The 21,929-nt window shown below is 37.1% G+C and overlaps 1 protein-coding gene across 1 annotated transcript in view; it reads right to left on the bottom strand.

Moving 5' to 3' along the window:
• Positions 1-595: 595 nt before the first annotated feature.
• LOC150088424 (uncharacterized) overlaps positions 596-21,929 on the bottom strand; it is a 33,991-nt gene continuing 12,657 nt past the window's right edge. Inside the window, exons 4-5 of the mRNA XM_090370153.1 lie at positions 15,584-15,681; positions 596-772 (exon numbers count right to left, since the gene is read on the bottom strand). Of these exons, the coding sequence (XP_090226279.1) occupies positions 596-772; positions 15,584-15,681 (275 nt within the window). The remainder of the gene's footprint in view (positions 773-15,583; positions 15,682-21,929) is intronic.

Raw genomic sequence — 21,929 nt, 5'->3', positions numbered from 1 at the left:
TCTGGTTATACCACACAGTGCTTGTTTTAAATTACTATGAAATATTTAATTCCTTAGCATTTATACGATACTACAGCTTAAAAACATATTTTAACCATATTTAACAGCAATGAGTTCAAAAAAAAAAACAAAAAACTGTGATATATTTAAAATATCAGAATAAATAAAATTAATAAGGCAACATCACGAAGAAATGTATTCCTTTAGCACTTTAATAACTGATTTACCGGTAATGCAGAAACCAATAAACATTGTCTGAATAACTTTATAAATTACTTAAACAGAATATACTTATAAATACCTTACATTCTTTAAAATATACCCTCCAATGCCACAATTAAAAAAAAAAAGCCAAAAAATTCTTTGGTTGCTATCAATATCACAGAAGTTAAGAAAGTGATATAAATTGTGCATTTTAGGTAAAATTTTTAGTTAGAAAAATATATTATAAAGCAAGAAACCTTGCCAGTTTTTATTTGACTGGCTTTTGAAAATAAGCAATAAAATTTTACAAAAGTACATGTTTTTTTCTTTGAAATTTATTAATCATATAATAAATTTCGAAAAAAAAAAAAAAACTTAAATATATAAACATTTAATATCTCTCCCACTGTTGTGTATTAATTCCTGATGAGTCTTTTAAGTTGTGATTATCTTGCTTAACATCCTGAGTACTAGAGGAACTTAGTGTCTGATTAGCACAAGTATCGTCAAGCTTTTGTGTGGTGCTATTTAATGGCCAACCTGCATTATCCTTTTTCTCCTCTTCTTCCTTTAAATAAGAGAAATGTATAATTCATTAAAAATTTTATAAATAAGACCCAAGTATCACTCAATGACCATGAACCCCTCTCAAAAATAAATTTTATTTACCCTTTTCCTCACCAGTTTCAGAGTACGTGGCGCACACACGCACACAATGTCCCTTTTGAACATCCCTGATTTTAAATGTCTCACAAAAGAAAACCTAGTGAACTAGAAAATGTTAACTTTTATTGGGAAATAAAATGCAAATAGCTTATAATACAAGTCAGCAGGCTTCTACATGAACTCTTTTTGTGCAATGAAGAATAACCAAACGATACTTGCTTTCAGATCAGGTTCACTCCAACATATCTGCACTGATGATAGCAATTTCTTGCATGATGAAAGTAAGATGGTGACATTAGACACCCTGGTGGAATAAACCATGTCTTTCACATAGCCCCAGAAGAAGAAATCTAAGGAGTTATGTACGGTGAACAAGGAAGCCATAGTATCAGTCCACCACGTACAATCCAATAGTTCGGGAACATGTCATTCAGAACTGTGGGCACCTGCAGGCTCCAATGAGGCAATGCTCCATCTTGCTCAAAGATTATGTTGGGCTTTAGAGATGTAAATCTAAGGAAATACGTATTGTTCCAGCATGTCTAGGTAAGTGATTGCTGTAATGGTATCCTCCATGAAGAAGAATGGTCTGATAATCATGTCCTTTATAAGACCATACTACACATTCACTTTTGAGTTGTCTTGAATGTACTCTCGGATACAGTACTGCATATTGGTTTTCAGAACCCCATATTTGAATATTGCATCAGTGAATTTTTCCCAAAACACGAAATGTTGCCTTGTCTGATTTCGTGACCCAAGAAATCAGGTTTGGGTTAATGCAATCAAGAATATCAATAGTGAAGTTTTGTCACTACTGTTTGTCACTCAGCTTAATTTCTTAAAATTTGCAATTTATAGGTGTACAAACACAGCCGCTTGTGTATGACCCCATGCAATTCTGCACAGGGCATGTTCAATTCTCTTGATGCACACTCCATTAATTTTTGTGGGCTACAAACGAAAGGCAGCACATACCTCTTCAACTTGCTTTTCTGAGATGCTTTGATGACCTCCTCCATGTTGCTTCTACACGCTACCGATGTTCAAAAATGTCCTGACCATCTCTGTATACTTTGGGTCAAGTGCACTGTTGAACACATCTAAATTGCCTTAGAAATATGACAACAGGTTTGCTCTCTGCAAACCACACCACTGACTACACTATCTCTTGCACTGATGTCATTCTTACACAAACAGCAGCAGTGCTGCAACCTCGGCCACAGCACATTTCAAAACATCAACAATGAAACTTGACCATATCCCCCCTCTACTAGCTCCCACTACGTTGCCATACATACAACACGTGAATTTTAACCAAATCAGGGACATTCAAAACAGATTATTTATTATTTTTATTTATTTTTAATATACAAATATAAAAATACTGTATAAAAACTTGTATTCAAATAACTGTTTAATAATACACTGCTTATTATGTATATAATAAGCAGTGTATTATTAAATTTAAGTTTTTTAAGTACTGTATTTAAATAAATAAATAATTACAATTAAATATTCAAAATATTTAATACTTAATTCAGGGCCCAATCCAACTATTTCAAATAGAAGTTTGAAAATTTTCGAAGGCAGAGTATACATTCATAAGCAACCAATTATTTTGGCTAAAATGGCACTTGGCCATTAGTACATTCAGGTTTAATTTTTACCCATTGAAATATCATTATCAGAGGATACAAATATTACTGCAAAGTTATGACAGAAGAAAATATCTTTCTGGAAAAAAAGATATTTTATTCAGCTATGGTGTTATTTCACAGTTAAAATTCCATTATGTATACATATATTCAAAAGACAACAAACTAATATGACATTCTATACCATATCAGTGTACAGTAATACCCCGAAGTTACGCGATAGGTGGGTCCGACGAAAATCGCTTAAGTCGAATTCGTGTAAGTCGGGGTACAACTTTGCATATAAATACATATAAATTTTGTTTAATTGGGACCAAGGACTAACAAAAACACTAGTTTAGAAGAAAAATATTTAATAAAATTGCAGTTCTTTATACATATTAATACAAAATATAAAAAAGTTATTTTGATGTCGATGGCTTTATAAAATCTAACAAATTCGTCTGACGACACAGCGCCTTCTTTTTTTCACGCAGAATTTCTTCGTAGCAAGCTAATAATTTTTTTTATTCTTTGCTTTGTAGCTATAGCGCGTTCTTCGTTGGAGTCTATGTGTTCTAAAATTTTTAAGCCCTTTCCAATTGAGCTGAGACCTTCTGTCAAGCTTGCAACTGTCATGTGCTTTTCTAGGGAAACTGGGTCTGAAGTGTCGGATACTTCAGTGACGTTTTGCTCACGCATCTCTATGAGCTCATTCATTGTCAGCTCCTGACTATGTGAATCCAACAGCTCGTTGACATCATCACCATTGACTTCCAAATCTAATTGCCTGGCAAGATTAACAACTTCTTCTATCACATGAGTGACATGGTCAGTTTCTGGCGTTGTTTTCCTCTCGTTTTTGAAAAAAAAAAATGGACAAAGTTTCTTCCAGACACCATTCAATGTTTTTTTGTGAATTTAATCCCAAGATTCTTCAATGATTCTTACGGCATCTAAAACATTGAATTGTTTCCAAAAATCTTTAAAAGATATCTCACTATTTTGTCTCATAGCTTCATTCATACGTGCAAACGAATGCCTCGTGTAGTAAGCCTTGAATGTTTTGATGACTCCGTGGTCCATCGGTTGAATCAGGCTGGTTGTGTTTGGAGGCAAAAACACAACTTTCACACGTGGGTCAAAATTAATTAGGGTGGCAGGAGGGTGACCGGGTGCATTGTCAATAAGAAGCATTACTTTAAATGGAATCTGTTTAGACTTGCAATAATGTTCGATTTCGGGTATGAAGTGGTGACCAAACCAGTCCTCAAAAATGGAAGCTGTCACCCAAGCTTTATGATTTGACTTCCAAATCACTGGTAAGCTAATTTTAGATATACACCAAACGAAAAAATCAAGAACTGCGTAACTCCGAGTTCGCGTAAGTTGGGGTATTACTGTATATGGTATAGAACCCACAGCATGGGTTTGTTAAGGGGAAGCCTTGTCTGACAAATTTGATTGGATACTATGATGTGGTCACAAAGGAACTCGATGCAAAGAATAATTTTGATATCATATACAGCAGGCTCTCGATTAACCGGGACACTTCAAGATTCCAAAAAAAAAAAAAGAATCCAACCAGAAATCATAAACTTCAAGTAATAACTAGAATAGGTATAAACAGATGTTTTGCAATCGTAAATAAGCGACAAGAAGCAGCATTATAAGTCGTCATTGGGAAATTAGTGTACCTGTTATCTTGTAACCCCTGCTGTCTTCACACCTGCCACTCAAAAAAAAAAAAAAAAAAAAAAAGGAAAGAAACCAAACGCTTAGTTTGATTTAGTGCATCGCGTCGATTGTTGTGTTCCGTCACACCGCAAATGGACAAATTTTGTTTCGTTATTTGCGTCAGAAATGTCTGAATTTTTTTTTAGAAATCGCGAAAATGATGGGCAAATGCAAGAGTTGTGCTTTCAATTAAACAAAAACTTTATATTATTCACAAGTTTGAAAACGGTGCATCCGCTGAATCTTTAATGAACCAATATAATGTTGATGACCAAACCATATACGACATCGTAAAAAATAAAGGGAAGCTGTTAGATTTAAAATCAACATCATAAAAAATAAATGGACACATTGTATTGGACACGCGAGTAGTGTTTGGTAAGTTTTTTTAGGTTTTTTTTTTTTTATCTATCGCCATACTTTTTACATAGGTTGCTGATCATTTTTCGATACAGTAAGTCCCCGACTTAGGCTCGCTATTTCTATTTTTTTTTTTTTATGACTGAAGATTTCAAGTGAAAGGTTGTCACAGACATTCTCTCAGATATGCCAGACAAGCTGTTCTTGCTACCTGGGAGTCTAAAACGCTGATGGAACTGATATTCGGGTGACACTCAAGTCAAGTGGACCCAATTTCGGCGAAGTCCGGACGGTCTATGACAGCCAAATCCTCTGCTTACACCTTCACGATGGTGGGACTGTTAGTAATCCTGGGTATAACCTTCATGCACAAGTACATGGTGGGTGACCACCCAGGTGTGAACCAACGTAAGCAGGGGTCGAGGTGTGGTGCCCACACCACATGGAGGAACGCCGCCCCTCTATGTTACCAGGCAGTACTAGGTGGTAGATGACTCTCATCAACCAGTGAAATACCACCACTTTGCTTATTGGAGGCTTGAAGTGGTGGAACCCATGTTTAGTCTCTAGAGCTAAGTTCCGGTCAACCCTTCCCTATCTCTTCCATTATGCAGTATGATTGATGATTTTTGAGGTTATGATGAATGTCGTGGCGAGATCCAATATTCCTTACATTTTGAGGGTACAGCTCTAAAACGGTGTTCGCAGGCCGGCCGCTAGATAGTACACCGGACCAAACCTATTGGTAACTCTCTAGGAGGCTTCCGGATCAGCTAGTGTATAATCTTGCTACCTCTACTCTGCCAGATAGTGACTGGAGGGAGTCCGAGTAGTGTGTATGCGGGGAGCATTGTCGAGGCCACGTTATGTCAAGGATCTGGGTATATTCTTACCACATGTACGCCATATCCAAAAATTTCATTACTTCACACAGCATGACCCACCCACCTTTTCTTACTATTGAATACACCATGAATTGTCAAAATAATAGAGCAAGCTTATCTGCGAAAAGATCTAAACCTCCCAAGGACTTCCTAATTCATTTCACAAATATACGTTGTCTCAATTCCAATCTCAACGATGTCCATTTCCACTTGCAGTCTTCCAAACCCCATGTACTTTTTCTGACTGAATCTCAGTTATCAGTTGATTCAACTACTGCTCATCTTAGATGTCCAAATTATTTGCTGTATGATTCCTTTCGCCTCAAAGGTGATACTTGTGCATATGTCCGTTCTGATATTCCCTGTCAGAGACTTGGCAATTTGGAATCTCCTCTCTTTGATCTTCTCTGGCTTAAAATCTCTCTACCTCATTGTGTAAAATTCATCTGTTGTCTCTACCGTTCTCCCAACTCCACTAATCACTTGGAGCTCTTTGACTTCCTCTCTTTGCAACTTGACTTTCTCCAGTCCAACTTTCCTAACAGTGAGGTAATTTTCCTTGGTGATGTTAACGTTCACAACTCCAGCTGGCTTCCGTTTTCTAGTCACACCGACCCAGCAGGTCGAGATGCTGAGGCTTTTGCAATTACTAATGACCTACCACAGATTCTTCATTTACCTACAAGAATACCGGACAATCCTAATCATACAGCCAATACGCTTGATCTTTTTCTCACAAACAACCCTTCTAAGTACAAGGTTGAAGTGAGAGGTCCTTTAGGCACTTCAGATCACAACTTGGTGATTGTCTCTTCTCCAATGGAACCTTTATCTCATGGCTATTCCCAACCTCGTATTGTTTGGCATTACAAGAATGCAAAATGGGATGACCTGCGAGACTACTTTTCTTCTTTTCCTTGGTCTGATTACTGTTTCAAAACTTCTGATATCAACGTTTGCTCAGATCGTGTCAGTGAAATTATTCTTGCAGGAATGGAATCCTTTATCCCACACTCCACTTTAAAATCTCGTCCTTTATCTAAACCCTGGTTTTCCAATAAATGTGCTAAGGCTGTCCAAGAGAAGAATGTTGCATATCGTAATTGGCTTGTTTCTAATTCTTTAGTTTCATTTTCTGCCTACACCAAAGCTCGCAACAATTGTAAAGCAGTTATTAATCAGTCCAAACTAGAGTTTGAACAGGCTAAGAGTAGGAAACTTGCTTCTTGCCCTAATGGTAGCCGAGCATTCTGGTCTCTTGCCAAAGCTATTGGCCGCAACTTTTGCCCATCTCTGCTCCCACCTCTGTCCAAACCAGATGGTTCTGTTGTCACTTCAGCCAAGGATAAAGCTGACCTGCTAGCATCCCATTTTTCTTCGAGCTCATGTATTAATGATCTTGGTAAAACACCTCCCACCATTCCTAATACGCTCCATTCAATGCCTCCTGTGGTCTTCCGTCAAAAGGATATCAGAAGGATTTTGACGAATCTTGTTGCTAAGAAAGCTCCAGGTCCCGATGATATTTCTCCACTTGTTCTCAAAACCTGTGCTCCTGAACTTACTCCTATTCTTTGCCGCCTTTTTTCACTTTCTTATTCCAAAGGTGTTTTTCCTTCTGTTTGGAAATTTGCTCATATCCAGCCAGTTCCTAAAAAGGGTGACATCCCTCCCATCCAATTATCGTCCCATTGCAATTACTTCTACTCTTTCTAAAGTAATGGAGAAATCAATTAACCGCCAACTCTTAAACTACCTAGAAACCTTCCGTCTAATCAACGATCGCCAGTATGGATTCCGTCAGTGTCGATCCACTGGTGATATTCTGGCTTATGTTACTCATTTATGGACTAATTCAATGGAAAGGTTCGGTGAAACACAAGTAGTTGCTCTTGACATCTCAAAGGCTTTTGATCGTGTTTGGCATAAAGGTCTTCTAAACAAGCTTCCATCTTATGGTTTGCCAACTGTTTTTAGTAATTGGTTATCCAGTTTTCTCTCTGATCGCTCACTGAGGGTGATGGTAGATGGCTCTCTGTCTTCTAACTTCTCCACTAATGCCGGTGTCCCCCAGGGTTCAGTTCTTTCCCCCACTCTTTTCCTCTTGTATATCAATGACCTTCTTCCATTGACTGGAAATCCTATCCATAGTTTTGCCGATGATAGCACATTGCATTCAACTTTCCATTTTGAGAAACCTTCTCCAGCTCAATCAGCTTCAAGTTCTCGAAAATCTGCTGCCAATTCCTTAAATGCCGATCTTCAGGTAATTCTCCAGTGGGGCAAAGACAACTTAGTTGATTTCAACCCTTCTAAAACTCAATCTTGTCTTATATCTCACAAAAAGGATTCTTCTGCTCCTATGCTTATCTTTAGTGACACTCTGATTTCTAGGCAAAATGATATATCTCTTTTGGGGATTACCCTGACTTCTAATCTCTCTTGGCACAAGCACATTACAAATATTGCTTCCTCTGCATCTAAAAAACTTGGTTTTCTCTTTCGCTCTCGGCGTTACTTTTCTTCCAAACAGCTGCTCACTCTGTATAAATCGCAAATCCGCCCTGCCATGGAATAGTGTTCCCTCATCTGGGGTGGTGCCCCCAAAACCTCTCTCAGGCTTCTTGATTCCATTCAGAAGAGGGCAGTTAGGTTAATTAATGATTCATCTCTAACAGTCTCTCCACTCGCTTTCTCATAGACACACTGTTTCTGCTGCATACGTCTTCTACAGATACTTCCATGGGCACTGTTCTTCTGAATTGGCTTCTATAATTCCCGCTCTCTCTTTCAAAACAGTCCGAACACGTGCCGCCACCAGCCAACATCCATTTACTGTCCAACTACAAACCCACAGAACCAACTTTTCATCTTCCTCATTTATTCATTCAACTGCCGTTTTCTGGAACAACCTTCCTTCATACGTATTTCCTGAAAATTACAATCTACAGAAGTTCAAGTCCAATATCAACAAATATCTTCTTTCGTCTTCTGAACCTCCAACCCAAGCACGGTACTAAGTACTATAGGTTCTAATACCTCTCGTGTTTGGGGTTCTCATAAAAAAAAAAAAAAAAAAACACACTTCACCATAATGAAAAAAACTCACAGAATTCCAGCTATCTGTATTATCGAAATGCAATAAGATCCAAGTTTACTACCAGTTTATAATTAGATGCATGAACTGAAACTCCCAATAACCCGGAAAGTGCAAATTGTTTTTATTGTTTTTTATGGCAGACCTCCAGAAATGTGCTTTAGTAAAATGCGAGTGATAATAGTAAGTTTTCACCTTAACCCTGTGAAGTTCTTTTCAGAAAATTTCATTTTGACCTCTTCCTCACTGTTCCAACCTAAGATTGGGTCAGGTGAGTCAAAGCCTTCCATTTTTTTTCATCTTCCCAGATCTTGTCTTCTATCATTCTCTCCCACTCAATTCCCTTTGTTTCCACATCTCTAATCTGATCTCTCCATCTCCCCCTAGGCCTCTTCTTGTCCATTTTCATTTCAAACATTTTCTTGGTAATCTGTCCAAGTTCATTCTCTTCATGTATCCAAACCATTGCAAACTTGATGTCATCATCTTCACCCACAGACTTTCTAATCTAAAATTCATTCTTATGTCAGTATTTCTTATTTTATCTCTTCTAGTTTTAGCTAACATAGTTCTTAGCACTTTCATTTCCATTAAAATTCTGCTAGAATCCTTTCTATTTATCCTCCACATTTCAGCAGCACAGGTCAAAATAAGGACCAAATATGCCTTTTTTATCAGCTTTTTACACTTTATTGGAACTTCCCCATCCTGTAACGGGCTATTAACATTATAGAAGAAACTCTGAAATTATCCCCATATCTAGGCTGATGTTAATAAACTCCCTAGGTACTTAAAATTATCTACTGCCCCAATTTTACACCTTTTACACACACACCTCTCCTCCTCTGTCCATCACCATCTCTTTGCTTTTCTGGCCACTTATCTTTTAGACCAGTGTTTCTCAAAGGGTGTGCCGCAAAATTTTCCAAATGTGCCGCAAAATTTAGAAATTTCTTCTTCTATGACTACGTAGGTGTGCCGCGAAATTTTTCTTCTTTGGAAAATGTGCCACGAGAGTAAAAAGATTGAGAAACACTGCTTTAGACAATACTCACTAACTACTCTTTTCCAATGTGTTAGTTTCAGTTGAAGTTCTTCCTCCTTGTTTGCCCAAAGGACAACATCTGCAAACACTGATGTTCCACCTTTTTTATCATCCTACAAGGATATTCTCCATGACAATAATAAAAAGTAGTGGTGATAATACACCACCCTGTTGAAGTCCCTTGGAAAATGAAAACCAACCTGAATCCCCAAATTTAATCCTCACACAACTTTCACACTTTAAATACAGGCAGTTCCCGTTTTACGAGTTATTTTTTTAAGTATCAACAAAATCAAAAATACCAACATTAATTGCAAAACAAATGCTAAACATTTATAAATAAGGCATTTCAAACCATGCGTGTAGCTATACAATACAGTACTACTACTACAGCAGAGATCATACAAAATGAAACAGAAGTGGTCGTTAATGTTGCTAACTAATTGCAGCTTGAGGTTTCTACACCTGATGTCACTGATCTGCTTCAAGCACACATTGGAGATCTCACAAATGAAGACCTCCTTGAAATGGCAAAATGTGAAGAAGATGAGAAAAAAGATTTAACAGCTGAAATTCCTGTTCGTTCCTTAACTCTCAAGAGGCTTGATGAAGCTTTTCAACACAGAAAAATCAACTGAGATTTTCGAGTCACAAGGTTCAAATTTCGAGTGCACTAGAAAAGTTGCTACAGATTTTAAAAATGCTTATGCATGCTAAAATTTATATAGAAAAGAGAAGGCTGTCTTGGAAAAAAATGACTCTTGAAATATTTCTGAAGAAGACTACTCCTTGTGCATCCAACAAACCAACAATGAGTGATGAACCATCAATGAGTGTGCATTTGGTGATGATGATGTTGAAGAATAATAAAAATTCTTAAACATTTGTATGACAATAATTTCTTTATAATTGACTTGACTTTAAAGGTCATTTTCATTTCTTTGGACAAATAAATCATTGTTTAAGCATAAACTACTTTTGTTGACCTTTATTTAACATTACTATGGTCAAATTTCATTGTTGAAAAGGTAGCCGCTGATTTTAACATTACGTCTATGGGAAATAAATTCCCACTTTATAAGTGCACGGTAGGAATGAATTAACTCGTAAAGTAGGGAACTACCTGTACATATTTTTAATCATAAATACCTCCTCCCTATCTATTTCCATTTTCTCCAAACTTTCCCACACTGTTTCTCTTTGCACACTATCATATGCCTTTTCATGGTCTAACAATACCAGAAAAAGGCTCTCAGCAAACTCCCAGTGTCTTTCTAACAATTCTCTTAAGGATATTTCAAGTCAATCATGGACCTTTCTATTCTAAATCCATACCGTTCTTCCCTCATTCTCTCTTCTATGTTATTCCACAACCTTGTTTCAAAAATTCACTTAAAGGTTTTACCACAGCAGCATAATAGGGCGATTCCCCTATAGTCATTGCATTCTCTTCTGGACCCTTTCTTAAAAATTGGTATGATGTTTCCCCTTGTTCAATCATCTGGTATTCTTTTCTCTTTCAAAACTAGGCAGATATCATAAAGCCATTTTAGTCCAATACTGCCTGCAGCCCTAATAGCTTCCACTAGTAACTCATCTACTCCAGGTGATTTTCCATTCTTCATCTTTTTTATTGCTTTTTTACTTCATCAAGACCAACTTTTGGGCTCTCTTTTCCCACTGTTGATTCTGCTCTTCTTACACCATCTTCCTTCCCATTGGCCTTAGCATTCAGCAGGGTTGCAAAATAGTCCCGCCACTGTTTCATGATTTCCTTCTCATCCACAGACTAATTTTCCACCTGTATTGACTAGGAACCCAGGTTATTCATTGTTCCTTTTCTTATTCCTCAACAACCCATATATCATCTTTCTATTTCCATTAATATCCTCCTCTAATTTATGTGTAAACTCCATCCAACTTCTGTCCTTTTCTTCTCTAACAATTCTCTTTGCTTCTTTTTCTTCTCATTTTCTTTATCTCTTTGTCCTCTTCCAATCTTGTTTTCATAAATTTCCTGAACATATCATTCTTCAGTTTCACTGCTCGTTTAACTCTGTCATTCAACCACTGTGTCTCTCTTTCTTTCTGATTCCTCCAGTTCTCCCACACACCTTTACAATTGTTTGAACCATCACTTTCTGTCATTGTACTTGTTACTCTCTTTAATCTTCTCTTCAAACTCCTCTCTTGATTCTGCAGTTTCCAAATCTTTATCTTTTGCCCAGTTCTACTCTTTTTTATTTAGCCAGATATTTCTCATAATCACCTAAGAAACAACTATACAGAGAAATAGAGTGGGCCAGTAAATCAGAATGTCATAATGGGAGATTTTTACTTTCCAAATGGGGATCAAAAGGTGACATGAGTAATTACAGAACTCTTAGCTGAACATCTGTTCAGGGGAAAATAATGGAGTCACTGGTCATAAAAGTAATGCTGAACCATTTAGATAGGAATGTAATTATACTGCATTCATAGCATGGATTTGTTAAGGAAGCAGTCTTGTCTGACAAATCTGAACACTATGATGCAATAACAAAGGAACTGGATGCAAAAACTTTTGATATCGTACACTTGGATTTTCTTTTCAGGTACTATTTTCTTTGATACTATTGCACATAAAAGACTGTTGTACAAACTACCATAATGTGGCAGCAAGGGCAAGTTACTGCTATGGATAGTTGAGTAGGAGAAGACAATAAGTAGTTATCAATGGGCACTGCTCTTCTTGGATTAATATTATTAGTGGAGTCCCCAAGGGTTCAGTGCTGAGTCCATTGTTTTCAACATTTATTAATGATACTGATGAAAGTATATATATTGCACTTAATATCTAAGTTTTCAAATGATACAAGGGTTGCCAGTGGCTTAATGATGGTAATCAAGGTAAACTACTACAATAAGATCTAGAAAAATTAGGCCAATAAGCTTCATCTTATCTTTATAAGATATGGCAGTTGTAGTTTAACACTGACAAATATAAGGTACTGCATATGGGTAGCAGTAATCCCAAATTAGCATTAGTAGAGGCATATAATGCAAGAAAGCAAGCTTATACAGCATCAGCCATTAACATAACTGTGTGGTATTACACTCAGTGTAGTGAAAAATGACAAAGACCTAGGGGTAATTGTGCAGTGTTCATTGAGCAGTGCAGACAGGCTGCCAGGACAGCTCATGAGTATTGTCAATAATACATAGTTTTTTGCTAGCAGAGATAAAGAGGTGATTTTCCCTTGAGAGCCATGACTAGGCTGCATCTTCAGTACTGTATGAACAGCAACGAGATTGGTGAAGGGAACAAAGGCTGCTCTAACCAAGAAAGGCTTCAGTTCTGCAAATTGCAGCATCTGGAGACTCGGCATCTGCGAGGAGATCTGATTGAGGTGTTTAAGGTCTTGAATGGATAGAATAATGTTGATGGCATTCTTATTCTTGCTGATACTACATACACGTGAGGCATAAATTGAAATTGAGGAAGGATGGTTGTAGGACAGATGTGCAGAAGTGATTGTTGGAACAAACTTCCATCTGTTGTGGAAGTGGGTAGTTTGAATAAATTCACGGAACAACTATTCTTGGAGGGAATGGGTGAGAGTGAGCAGATAGTTTTTTTATTTTATTTTGGCTGATGCAGGTATTTTTTTTATTTTGGCTGATGCTTTATAAGCTTCCTTCCTTGCATTATTTGCCACTACTAATACTAAGAAGGCTAATCAATAGAGGCCTACATCACTTTACCAATTAAAAATTGTTCTGCTGAGGAGTGGAGAAATATCTCCATCAACAAGTCACAGCGGTAAGAACTGTCCTGCAAGACTACATAATGTATTACAGACCAAAAGAGGTACACTACCTTCTCTAAAAATGCAATGTATAAACCACTGCTGTCTTTTCTTTTAGTGTTCCAATAACTAGGTCAGCCATAAATGAGCAGTTTAGCTGTGGTCTGTAATTAACATAGTTTTACGTGGGAATTTAGGTACCGGTCCCCAAAGCTAGCCATGGACCATTAATATATGTGAAAGGTATAGATAAAATGAAGGATTAACTAAAATAACTTAATAGTTAAAACTGGATTTCTCCATGTATTTCATCTCGTGCATGGACTTTTGGAAAAAAAAAGTTCATATACAATTTTTTTTTGAAACTGGTATTTGCCCTAGTTTTGTAGGGTATTTACATTATGGCAATGTTATTACAAATAAAAGGTATATAGTGCTGTATATGGAACTGTATATACTGCTCTAAGTCAATATTATGTCATTTTTAAATGACAACAAAGATCAAAATATGTTCACAGTGAATTTGGATTAAGTAATGGTTAGGTAGTAAGTACAATCAAATACCACACTTAAAATAGCCAAAAGTGCACGAAACCAATGACTAAGAATTATTTAACAAAATGAACTATCAACATTAATTTGGTCACTATGGCCTCATGCATGCCGGATTATTGGATCTTTAATTAGTTGCATCAAAATATGCGTTGAAAACATATAAAAATTAAAGATTGCACAAATTATTTTTGATACGAGGAGCAGTACAGAAGTAATGCCTCCTATTTTTTCCCCCACGAAAATTTAATTTCTACAACTATACCTTTTACATCAATTAATCCTCAATCATTAACAAATACACTGTTATTTTTCCACAAAGTCACCATTTTCTATGCACTTCTGCCATCTCTGAGTTAGACAATATATTCCAATCCTGTAAGTCCTTACTCTTGCTCTGGAGGGATTTGCAAACACAGTGCTTGAGCTAGTCATAGTCTGCAAAATGGGTTCTGCAGAGTACATCCTTCAGTGGGCCAAAGAGGTGATAGTCGGAAGGTGCAAGACCCAGGCTATGAGAGGGGAGAGGAAGAACAGTGCACCCTAGTTTTGCAATGGCCTCCATCATGTGCAGACTGGTGTGGGGTTGTGCGTTGTCATGGAGAAGAAGATCCTCATTAAGATTAAAGTTTTTGTCCCATCGAACTCTACAGATGTGGGCTTTCAACTTTTTCAATGTTTCCACATATCAGATCTGGGTTGATTGTGACGCCACGCTACAAGAAGTTCACAAACAAGACCAAATCTTTGTCCCAAAACACTGTCACCATGACTTTACCAACAGAAGGCTGTATTTTGAACTTCTTCTTGCACAGCGAATTTTAATGGTGCCACTCCGACTGTCTCTTCATTTCAGGGTCAGAATGGTGGACCCAGGTTTTGTCACTGTAATGGCCTTTTGATTTTGCCATTTATTTCTGGTACATATGGTAAGCTTTCTATTTTTTTTATTTCTTTTTTTAAGATGAAATTAGATAAGCACATCTCTAAGTACAGATATCTTGCTTAGTATCTGTTTGCTTAAATTCAGCTATATACAGAGTTTGAAGAAAATATCTTTGTTATTCACGTATCATTATACTCAACTTTAATGATCTGCATCTGAGTATTTACAATTAGCTGATGTAATGTCTAATTGCCTTGCAATAACCTTAGTCTGACCAGATTTCAAAATTAATATTTAAATTAATCTGGAACTACACTAAATTACAGTTTGGGGATTTGAGCAGCAGTAATTATGAGTAAAAAAGTTCATATAAACATGTATTTGATTCTGAATGATTACAAAGCAATCGCTGCTTGAATTTTAAAAAAATTGGTTATGGAGTTTCAATGGTAAAAAAAAAAAATAAAAAATAAAATAAAAATATACAAATAAGCAGATATGTACCTAGTTAAAGTGTTTATTCATACTAAGAACATGTTTAAAAAACAACATCTATTGTCAAACAAATTGTTACAAAACTATTCTTCATATAAGAAATTATTCACATACTATTCAAATGTATATCTCAATTTCTAAATAATGTTAATATAATGCAGACAACTATTCAAAAAATTATTAAGTATTACAACACAGCCAGAAAATTTCTAGGGCAAGTAAAAAAAATTACCTCCTTTTTAATTTTTTCATATTCTTCAATTTCATACTGATATTTAGGAGTAGTTATACCCAGGAAATGTGCTATTCCTTCGCCTAAATAATCACATACTAGAAAACAGAATACATAGATTTAAATATGCAACAAATATCATTCTGGGTAAGAGGATATTAAAAAAAGAAGGGTTATAGAAAAATAGCTATTAAAAATTATCACTCCTAGCCTATAATGGTACTTAAAATACTAAGGAACAAACATAAAAACATCAAGACATTCATAATTATATTTTATAAAACAAATGCAGTAACACAAAAAAGCAAATTTCGATCTGAAATATTGCATAATTTGCATTTTTGTCTATGAAAGCATACCTTAAGGCATGTTATCACCATCGGCAGCAATACAGGCATGACAACCCCCTCATGCCAAGAATAATACTTAATAGTGCAGAAGGTATCGTGTTCCATTTCTGCATAAAGACTGACACGAACTCAGTGAAGATTTTGAATGGGGAGGCCTGTGACTGGCAACTCTCCTGTCCATTCAATGCAAGTTATACAAGGTGTGCTCAAAGGGTTTGGGACCTGACTTCAGGAAATAAATGCTATTTTAACATTTATAAAAACATAATTTTTCAATTGAAAGCTTGTGCACTCTCTAGTTAGATGAGGAATTAATTACTTTCTCATTAACCAAAAGAACAATGTTTTCCTCCAGTTTCAAACCCTCTGTGACCTTGGCAGTAGAAGTTACCTATGGCTAAGTCAGAATCTTCTTTCTGATTCAGTGTGCTATTGTAATCCACACTGCAAAGGGAAGAGGAAAATTTAAAAACTATTGGTGTAACAAATTTACACATCACATCACACTCTTCAATATATCAAGGAGTAATGATTTCAGTAAATGAATATGGAGAAAGTTTGATTGAACTATTTTCAAACACTGATGTAACCTTTAAAAGGAACAAGCACAATGCTTTATTCATGGCAGAAGAACAGAACGTGAATAGCTGTTTTGCATGTATGAGTGTAACTTATCTAGAGCTATTAACTGCTAGGCCTGTTGTGGAAGTTTGTGATTCCGAATTTTTTTCCCTTGAGGAACTGATTCAAATGCTTTTCTCCAAATTTTTTTAGATCATGAAATTATTTGCTGTATGATTCCTTTCCCCTCAAAGGCGGTGGTATGTATATGTCCGTTCTGATATTCCCTGTCAGAGACTTGGAAATTTGGAATCTCCTCTCTTTGATTTTCTCTGCCTTAAAATCTCTCTACCTCATTGTGTAAAATTCATCTGTTGTCTCTACCATTCTCCCAACTCCACTAATCTCTTGGAGCTCTGACTTCCTCTCTTTGCAACTTGACTTTCTCCAGTCCAACTTTCCTAACAGTGAGGTAATTTTCCTTGGTGATTTTAATGTTCATAACTTCAGCTGGCTTCTGTTTTCCAGTCACACCGACCCAGCTGGTCAAGATGCTGAGGCTTTTGCAATTACTAATGACCTTGCACAGATTGTTCATTTACCTACAAGAATACTGGACAATCCTAATCATACAGCCAACACGCTTGATCTTTTTCTCACAAACAACCCTTCTAAGTACACGGTCGAAGTGAGAGGTCCTTTAGGCACTTCAGATCACAACTTGGTGATTGTTTCTTCTCCAACGGAGCCTTTATCTCATGGTTATTCCCGTTGTTTGGCATTTCAAGAATGCAAAATGGGATGACCTGCGAGATTTCTTTTCTTCTTTTCCTTGGTTGGATTACTGTTTCAAAACTTCTAATGTCAACGTTTGCTCAGATTGTGTCAGTGAAATTATTCTTGCAGGAAAGGAATCCTTTATCCCACACTCCACTTCAAAATCTCGTCCTTTATCTAAACCTTGGTTTTCCAATAAATGTGATAAGGCTGTTCAAGAGAAGAATGTTGCATATCGTAATTGGCTTGTTTCTAATTCTTCAGTTTCATTTTCTGCCTACACCAAAGCTCGCAACAATTGTAAAGCAGTTATTAATCAGTCCAAACTAGAGTCTGAACAGGCTAAGAGTAGAAAACTTGCTTCTTGCCCTAATGGTAGCCAAGTACTCTGGTCTCTTGCCAAAGCTATTGGCCGCAACTTTTGCCCATCTCTGCTCCCACCTCTGTCCAAACCAGATGGTTCTGTTGTCACTCCAGCCAAGGATAAAGCTGACCTGCTAGCATCCCATTTTTCTTCCAACTCATGTATTAATGATCTTGGTAAAACACCTCCCACCATTCCCAACACGCTCCATTCAATGCCTCCTGTGGTCTTCCGTCAAAAGGATGTCAGAAGGATTTTGACGAATCTTGATGCTAAGAAAGCTCCAGGTTCCAATCTTATTTCTCCACTTGTTCTCAAAACCTGTGTTCCAGAACTTACTTCTATTCTTTGCTGCTTTTTTCACTTTCTTATTCCAAAGGTGTTTTCCTTCTGCTTGGAAATTTGCTCATATCCAGCCAGTTCCCAAAAAGGGTGACAAATCCCTCCCATCCAATTATCGTCCCATTGCAATTACTTCTACTCTTTCTAAAGTAATGGAGAAATCAATTAACCACCAACTCTTAAACTACCTAGAAACCTTCCGTCTGATCAACGATCGCCAGTATGGATTCCTTCAGTGTTGATCCACTGGTGATATTCTGGCTTATGTTACCCATTTATGGATTAATTCAATGGAAAGGTTCCGTGAAACACAAGTAGTTGCTCTTGATATCTCAAAGGCTTTCGATCATGTTTGGCATAAAGGTCTTCTAAATAAGCTTCTATCTTATGGTTTGCCAACTGTTTTTAGTAATTGGTTATCCAGTTTTCTCTCTGATCGCTCACTGAGGGTGATGGTAGATGGCTCTCTATTCTTCTAACTTCTCCACTAATGCCGGTGTTCCCCAGGGTTCAGTTCTTTCCCCCACTCTTTTCCTCTTGTATATTAATGACCTTCTTCCATTGACTGGAAATCCTATCCATAGTTTTGCTGATGATAGCACATTGCATTCCACTTTCCATTTTGAGAAACCTTGCCCTGCTCAATCAGCTTCAACTTCTCGAAAGTCTGCTACCAATTCCTTAAATGCCAATCTTCAGGTAATTCTCCAGTGGGACAAAGACAACTTAGTTGATTTCAACCCTTCTAAAACTCAGCCTTGTCTTATATCTCACAAAAAGGATTCTTCTGCTCCTATGCTGATCTTTAGTGACACTCCGATTTCTAGGAAAAATGATATATCTGTTTTGGGGATTACCCTGACTTCTAATTTCACTCTGTATAAATCACAAATCTGCCCTGCCATGAAATATTGTTCCCACATCTGGGGTGGTTCCCCCAAAACCTCTCTCAGGCTTCTTGATTCCATTCAGAAGAGGGCAGTTAGGTTAATTAATGATTCATCTCTAACAGAGTCTCTCCACTTGCTGTCTCATAGACATACTGTTTCTGCTACATGCCTCTTCTACAGATACTTCCATGGGCACTGTTCTTCTGAATTGGCTTCCATAATTCCCGCTCTCTCTTTCAAAACAGTCCGAACACATGCCGCCACCAGCCAACATCCATTTACTCTCCAACTTCAAACTCACAGAACCAACTTTTCATCCTCCTCGTTTATTCATTCAACTGCCGTTTTCTGTAACAACCTTCCTTCATACGTATTTCCTGAAAATTAGAGTCTACAGAAGTTCAAGTCCAATGTCAACAAATATCTTCTTTCGTCTTCTCAACCTCCAACCCAAGCACGGTACAAAGTACTATAGGTTCTAATACCTCTCGTGTTTGGGGTTTACATAAAAAAAAAAAATTAACCTGGATGAGTCAGTACCACTTACTAGTGATTATTTGTTGTATTTTTTTATTTGGTTGCTTTTAAAAAAGTAACCATGGCTTTTCTCAGCACTTAAATTGAAGTGCCAAGAAAAGGTCTTTTATTTAAATATATTGGTCAACGGTTGAACAGAAAGTGTACATGGAGGAGCCCAAATGGATTAATATCTAATGAAATCTACTTCATCCTCACTAAAACAGAAGATATATCGTGAATGACGTTATGGTCCTGAAAAAGGCAAATGCTGGAAGTGATCACAGAATGGTAAGATGCACACTTGATATAGATGTAAGAAAAGAAAGGAAAGGAAAGGAAAGGAAAAAAAAAAAAAAAAAAAAACACTGACTGACTCAAGTAAATAACATGAAGGCCTTTAAGATACCAGAATAGAGAAAAAGCAGTATGTACTGGAACTTAAGAACCTGTTTGAGCTTCTTCAGACCTCTAAGGACCAAGATATCAATGAGGAATACAACAACTTTCAGAAAGTGATAGAGCCTGAGAAACCTACAGTTTTACAAAGAAATCCAAAGAAGAAAAAAATAGTCAAGAAACACCTGTCATGGTGAACTGAAGATGACAAATGAAGAGCAAGATAAACACTGACAAGCACAAAATTGGGTATACTGAATTATGCAAAGCTATTAGAAAGAGACAGAGAGGACATTAGAAGATTTAACACAAGAAAAGTAGAACAAGCATTAAGGGAAAACAAAGGACTTAAATGAGCAGCCATGAGCAGTAATACAGAAAGACAAATCACACTGAAACTGAACAATAGCAACGGCGTACTTATAAATAGCAGAAGACTACTATAAAGAATTATACAAGAAGCAAGGGAATGATGCCAGCAGTGGGGAAGATGGGTCACAAATCAGCAATACATAGGCGTCTCCGTAGCCAGGTGGGAAGGAGCAGCAGTGCGTACCACACGCTTCTTGATTAGACCGGGGTTCGAGCCCGTCACCACCAAATATGGAGGATGCGGAAAGGTCAAGGAATGACCACTGCATATTCCGGAGCAATATGGCCTTAGTTGCTAATGCTCCTAAAAACCAAACAACAACAAACAACAACAGCAATACATATGACATACCTGATATCCTTCCTGATGAGGTAGAACATGCAGTGATGAAAAAGAAGAATCAGAAAGCCCCAAATGAAGATTAAGTTACTGTAGAGTTGTTAAAATTGGGAAGAAGAGACATAACACAGAAACTGGCAAGACTTCACAAAATACATTAAGAAAGGGGGTGATGCCTAAGAAGTGGAATAATGCAATCATAATTTTGCTGCATAAGAAAGGAGATAAATCAGAAATGGGAAATTATAGATCAATTAGCTTGTTGTCTCACATCTACAAGTTGTTCACAAGGGTCATTACTAACAGATTAGAAAGAATACTTGATGAGAATCAGCCGAAAGAGCAAGCTGGCTTTAGGACAGGATTCTCAACTATGGATCACCTTCATGTAATATCATAAATAATGGAGAAAGCAAATGAATATAAAACACTATTATGCATGGCATTTGTGGATTATGAAAAGGCATTTGACTCCATACAGCATAAGGCAATGTTTCGGGCACTAGAAAGAAAAGGCATAGGTACCCCATACATTATGATTTTGAAGAAAATATATGAGAACGCCAGCTCCTTTATTAGACTAGACAAAGACAGTAGCAAATTTAAAATTCAGAAAAGAGTTTGACAATATCTTCAAAGTTGTCTACTGCTGCCCTTCAGGTTTTTGCAGTACTTTGATCCAAGCCCGAGGCGGGATTCGAACCCGTGACCTTTGGATTGCCAGGCAGGCACTTTACCCACCCGGCTAGCCCGGTTGGCTCAGAAGATAAGAGTGATTACAGAAAGGAGTCAATGTGAATATTGAGTATCAAAACCATTTACGATTTGCAGATGATATGAGGCACCTCCATAGCCAGGTGGGCAGGAGCAGCAGTGCGTAGCACACACTTCTTGATTAGACTGGGGTTCGAGCCCGTGACCACCAAACACAGAGGATGCGGAAAGGTCAGGAAATGACCACCGCATATCCCCGGAGCAATATGGCCTTAGTTGCTAATGCTCCTAAACAACAGCAGCAAATGATATGGGGATTTTAAGCCATGATCCCAAAGAATTAGAGGAAAATCTTTATCAGATATGCAGAGTTAGTAAGGATTTTGGACTAAAGATAAATATAGTTGAAACAAAAGTAATGATGAACAAGTATGCCAGAAAGGGATATAATCATTGAAAGAGCAGTAATCTGGGACAAGTAATTAGCTGTAATAATGATAAATGGCTGGAAGTCAAGAGAAGGATAAATTTCAGATGGACAGCATTCAGAAAATATAGTCATGGTCTGAGGAGCAATATCCCAATTTATCTGAAACGTAAAATAATGAACCAATGTATACTCCCCACCATGATCTATTTGAAGTGAAACTTGGTCACTCACCAAAAGAATGGAAGCTGAAAACTACACAGCAAAGAAAGGAACAAATTATATTAGGAATCA

Source organism: Mastigoproctus giganteus, chromosome 3 (genome assembly GCF_048544385.1).
Source record: "Mastigoproctus giganteus isolate SK-2022 chromosome 3, ASM4854438v1, whole genome shotgun sequence".
Lineage (NCBI taxonomy): Eukaryota > Metazoa > Arthropoda > Arachnida > Uropygi > Thelyphonidae > Mastigoproctus > Mastigoproctus giganteus.
The sequence above is the reverse complement of the archived record's forward strand: the minus strand, read 5'-3'. Positions and strand labels throughout refer to the sequence as shown.